The sequence below is a fragment of the Galeopterus variegatus genome, unplaced genomic scaffold, assembly GCF_000696425.1.
Source record: "Galeopterus variegatus unplaced genomic scaffold, G_variegatus-3.0.2 Scaffold926, whole genome shotgun sequence".
Classification (NCBI taxonomy): Eukaryota; Metazoa; Chordata; class Mammalia; order Dermoptera; family Cynocephalidae; genus Galeopterus; species Galeopterus variegatus.
Genome location: NW_007727037.1, coordinates 33,370 through 38,697, shown reverse-complemented (window position 1 = coordinate 38,697; position 5,328 = coordinate 33,370). Strand labels below are relative to the sequence as shown.

The window sequence follows — 5,328 nt, the reverse complement described above, 5'->3', positions numbered from 1 at the left end:
GTGCTGCTCCCGCGCCTCGCTCAGCCAGTGAGCGGGAACCGGTCTGTATGTGGGATCCGAACCCCCGGGCGGGAGCGCTGCCGCGCTTCCCAAGAGGCGCACTATCCAGTGCGCCACCGGGCTGGCCCCCCCCTCTTTCCTCTTAGTGACAGTAGCAACTACTCAGAGAATCCTACTCCTTCTTGCAGAGAACAAAACTGTTTAGAAAACTCCACTCTGGGTTGGCAATTTCCCAAAGGGAAGGACCCTTTTTGGAATATTCCTTTCTGCCCAGAATGGGAGACCTTGCCTTGGGTTGGGTTTCTTTGGAGGACATGAGACTCTGCAGCTCCCCTTCCAGCTCCTTTCACTACCAGAGTGGGGTGAAGACCCCAAACCCAGAGGGCAGTGCACCAAGGTCTTTTGGAATCTTGGGGTCTGTCCAAGTCTGGGCTGTGAGGGGCTTGTTATTCCTATTCCATTGTCATTGGACACACCCTTCTATATGGAATCTCTTCCATCCCTCCCTTAGTCTATTCCATGCCCTGGAATTCTGACGTTGTTGCATATGGAAGATGGGATCCTTTCCAGGTTTCCTCACAGCCTTGGGGCTCTCCCCAAGTTCCCAACAGCCAGGCTTGTTCACCAGACCCTGTTTTCTGAGACTCAGCATTTTCAGGCCCTCCCAGCAGCTCCACATAGGGCATGGGCAGCTCACCCCTTCTCTTGAGCAGAACTGGGTGGAGCTCAGCATTCCTGAGGCCAGGCATGGGGGGAACGGACCCTGGGTACTCACCAGGGCTGCAGCAGAGAGCTAGCATGACCAGAGTGAGGGTGACTGTGAGCTTCATGGCGGGAGGCAGGGAAGGCCCTGGCCCGTCTCTAGATCCGGTGATCTTGTGTGACACCTGCCCAGGGCTTGTCTTTTATATGCTCCAGGCAGTGCCTGGAGGGAGAAGGGCAAGGCACAGGCTGCACTTATGAAATTGCACTATTTACTTGGGCATTGGCTCGGTGGCATAAGTACATATTCTCTTTTCTCAGCCCAGTTTCTGTCCCCATTGAAACTGAGTTCACACAATGGGTCACCCAGGGGTGGAGGTGGGAGAGCCCAGAGTTCTACGTGGAGGCAGCCAGGGGAACCCAAGTCAGAGGATGTGGGAACCTGGCCACCTGTGTCACTTTCTTTGCACCTGAGCACTGGGGCCAGTCCAGGTCCACAGAAGCAATTGTGGAGCCTTCCTGGACCCAGCACCCCAAGAGAAACAGAGGCCCAAGGCCCCTCACAAGTGGCAGGAACAGGACTAGGACTCAGGATCCTGGTGCCCCGCTGGGCTCTTTCCACTGCTCCCTCCAAGGAAGGTGGCCGGACCTTCCTTGGAGCCATGAAGAGGAGCCACGAAGGTCACGTGGTTCAGAGCATCTCTGTGGTTAGGCTTGGTGGGGGGAGACCCTGGACTAAAGCATGTTGACAGCTAAAGGATTTTTCTAGAACACCCACCAGAAACCCAAGCCCCGAGTCAGGCTGGATAATGCCCTGCCCCAGGCTGGGTCTGTTCCAAGCCAGAATTGCTCTTGCGTCCTGTCCTTCTCACGGCCAGATTGATGGGCACCTTCAGTCCTTATCTCGCTTGACCTCTTAATGGCCTTGACCCTTGTACCCACTTCCTTCTTGAACCATTCTGTCTCCTGGGCTCCCACGGCTCAGATCTTTCCTGTTTTCCTTCCCTGAGCATTCCCTCTGTTCTCTTGAGATGTTTATTCTTTGTTGACTGTTCTCAAGTGTTGATGGTTCCCAGGCTTTGGCCTTAGCCCCCTTCTTGACTCCAGCTGCTGCATCAAGTTCAGTAACACCTGGCTGGCCTGGCCTGGCCTGGTCACAGTCAACGCTTCTCAGCCTCCCTGCTTCCCGGCTTGGTCTCCTCGGCTATTCTCTGAAAGGCCACCAGAATGATCTTACTGAAATCCACTGATCGTGTCATTCTCCCCCTTGAAGCTCTTTTAAAGCTTTTAATTTTGCCAGCAGGATAAAATTCAAGTGCAATTTACAAGGCCCTTGCCCAGTGGCTTTCGCCTACCATTTGAACGTCATTCCTTCACTCCCTGAATGGTAATTTAACCCTGTGTTACTATTTGTGGATTTGGGATTGTTCCATGTTTTTTCATGCCTTTCTACCTTTGCACAAGCTAAGCCTCATGCCTGGAATACATGTTTCCTGCCTTGTCCACTTCTCCAAATCCTATTCGTACTTTAAGACTCAATCAAATGTCGATCCATTCGTTCATTCATTCAATAAGTGCTGAGCACCTGCTGTGTGGCAGGCACTGTGCTAGGAGCTGGGAATTGGGGTAGACACGGAGAGGCACTGCCTGGAGCCCCTTCAAGCTGCGAGGAGTGTGCTCAGCAGAGAGCCTCCAGCTGCGGTAACTCCAGGGTCTGCCCCAGCTGCAGAGAACTGCCTTGCTCCGGATCACACTCTTTCTGGGGCTGCTCACATCTGGTGACCAAACAAGGAAAGGATTTAGAAGTTTGGGCGTCTCTGCACCATGTGGACAACTCTGGTGGGCATACTCCGGAGCTCCCCGCCTGGTTGGCTGAGATTTTGCAGGGCAAGCATCACAGTTCGGCTGGTACCTCTGCCCAGTCCTGCCTCACCCCCTTCCCTTCACAGGTACAGCTCCCTAGTGACAACCTTGCACTCCACACCACATCTCAGCATCTGCTTTCTTGACAACATCAACCCATGACAGGGATACAGCGAACCAGAGCCAAATCCCTGCCACTGTGAAGCTTGGCTCTAGTGAGGGAGACAGACAAGCAAACAATTAAACAAATGAAGTAATTACAGGCTGTGATACATGCTAGGGAGAAAGTAAGCAGGTGCTAGGATAGAAATAAAGAGTGAGACCCACTTAGATGGGAGAGTTAGGGTGGGCTTTCTGAGCAGGTGACCTGATGCTGAGACCCGCAGGTGGAGAAGGTTCTGGGCCAAGGGGACGCACAGCACCGAAGCCCTAAGATGGGAAGTACCTGGTGTGCCTGTGGAGCACAAAGGGGCCGTGTGCCTGGAGTGGGGAATGCATACAAGGTGTGCAGGACTGGCAGGGGTGGATCACGCCAGGCCTCCTGCTAAGGTCTTTATGCTCAGAGTCGTGGGAAGCTCTTGAGGGGTCTGATTTCCCTTCTGATAAGAGGACCCTGTTTGGGCAACTGGGTGCATGGGGTGCTGTTTCCTGACTAGAGAACACTTGGGAGGAATGGGGGGGTGGGGGTGGAATCAGAGTGAAGGCTTCTCCGACAGGCGGTTCCTACCAGTGATAACTCTCACTGTGTGCCTCTCTCCACCCCTCTGTATGGTATTTTAAAATTGTGATTCTTTATTTACTTGTACAGCTCTTTTACTTGACTAACCTCCTTCAGGGCTGAAGCCTCTGTAAGCCAAGGTATGTAATGCTTGCTAAACAAGAATCCCTGCAATGATCCGATGCATGACGCCTTTGAGTCTTGGGATATCTGGAGGCCGTAGTGTTGCCCGCGCTGTTCCACTCAGAGGCGCCTTAACACGGTTAGAAGCACAGGATCTAAACTAGCCACCAGTAGGGATTTGTCAAGTAAATCACCGTGTGTCAGTGCAATGAAACACTGTGTAGCTGCAAAAAACAGAGGAAGATCTTCTGCACCGATAAGGAAATGATCTCCAAGGCAGACTGCAAAGGGAAAAAACAAGGCCCAGAGCAGAGTGCAAAACAGAAAGAGAATCCATGTATGCATCTGCTGTATATGCAGAAAATATTTCTGAAGTGGATGGTAATGGTTATTTCTGGAGAGGAGGAGCGTTGGGGAGAGCAGGGGGAGGGAGACTGAGAGAGGAGACTTTTCATTGTAAGTACTTTGATACCTTTCGAATTTGGAAGCTTATAAATATAGTATTGATTCAAAATAAAATTTAAAAAAGAAAGACACATGCTTTGCAACGTGAATGAAACTTAAGGACATTATGCTAAGTGAAATAAGCCACTCTTAAAAAGTACCGTGGTACCCACTTATAGAAGGGACCTAGAAAAGTCAAATTCACAGAGGCAAGAAAGGAGAACGGTGGTCCTTAGGGGCTGGGGGAGAGGACAGGGGGGTTAGCGTTTGATGGGGACAGAGTTTCAGTTTTGCAGGATAAACAAGAGTTCTGGAGATGGACGGTGGTGACGGTTGCACAGCAACGCGAAGGCACTTAGTTCCACTGAACTGTGCACTGAAAGATGGTTGAGATGGTAAATCTCATGTTATGTGCGTTTTACCATAGTTAAAAGCGATGATAAGAGAGACCAGGTTGGAGTATGAGACCGTTGGGGTGAAACCATCACTTATTAACCCATCACTTATTAATTGCATTATCTTGGTTAAAGAATCTCACCCCTCTCTGCCTCGGTTTCCTTGTCTGTATAAAGAGCATAATAAAATTGTCCACTGCATCTGGCCATGAATCTGTGTCAAGCACTCTAAGGAGCGCCTGGCACTTGCCCGGTGAACGTGAGCGGGCACGGTGCATGTGTGTCTGCACGGCCAAGGTGCACGACGTTTCCTCTTTCCAGTCTCCACGTGCACGACCAGGGCAGCAGAGCATCTTGGGTAAGCGGTGCTGCTTTCCCGCTGGGACTGGGCCATTGAGATGAGCCTTTCCTTTGTTCCTGAAGCACCCTGCGGTGTCTGTCAAATATACCTATGGGCGTAGCTGACTCCCACGTCCTCGCCTGACCCCAGGGCAGGGGTCGACGGGTAAGGTTACTGCAAGAAAGAAGGCTTCTCAGGACTCCCTGCAGGAAAGCCATGTAAAGAGGCTTGCAACACCTGGGAGTATTTTGTATCCCCATCTTTGAGACGCAGAGTGAGGGTGTTTCCGTGTGTCCTCCCCTAAACCAGCTGTTAAATGGGGTGGGGTGGAGCTGGGGGTCTAGGCCTGGAGGATGTCCACTTAGTGACGTAGCCCAGTGGCTGAGCAGAGAATGGCCCACGGCTATCATCGAGAACCTTAAAATGCAGCCTCATGGAAGACTGCTCCCTCCAGGGGGGTCTGTGTGCTGTGCTCCAAGGCTGTCAGGGGAACCGCCCATGTCCTGTTCTGGTTTCCACTGATTCTCTCTGCACCTTCCTTCTCTGAGTTCCTTGTTCCCCTATGTTCATTCTTGGGCCCTCTTTTCTCCTAACTTCCCTATACTCTCTCCCTGGCACCTCATCCATACCCACGGCTTCAGTTGCCACCTACTTTAAGATGACTGCCTAATTTAAATCTCCTTCCCAGCCTTCTCCGAGCTCCAGCCTTGACCACCTCATGCCTGCTGGACATCTTCATGTAC

At 51.8% G+C, this 5,328-nt stretch overlaps 1 protein-coding gene across 1 annotated transcript in view; it reads right to left on the bottom strand.

Moving 5' to 3' along the window:
* The window catches only part of SCGB1A1 (secretoglobin, family 1A, member 1 (uteroglobin)), a 3,676-nt gene extending 2,846 nt beyond the window's left edge, over window positions 1–830 (bottom strand). The window contains exon 1 of the mRNA XM_008573514.1: window positions 776–830. Coding sequence (XP_008571736.1) covers window positions 776–830 — 55 coding nt within the window. The remainder of the gene's footprint in view (window positions 1–775) is intronic.
* Window positions 831–5,328: the final 4,498 nt, after the last annotated feature.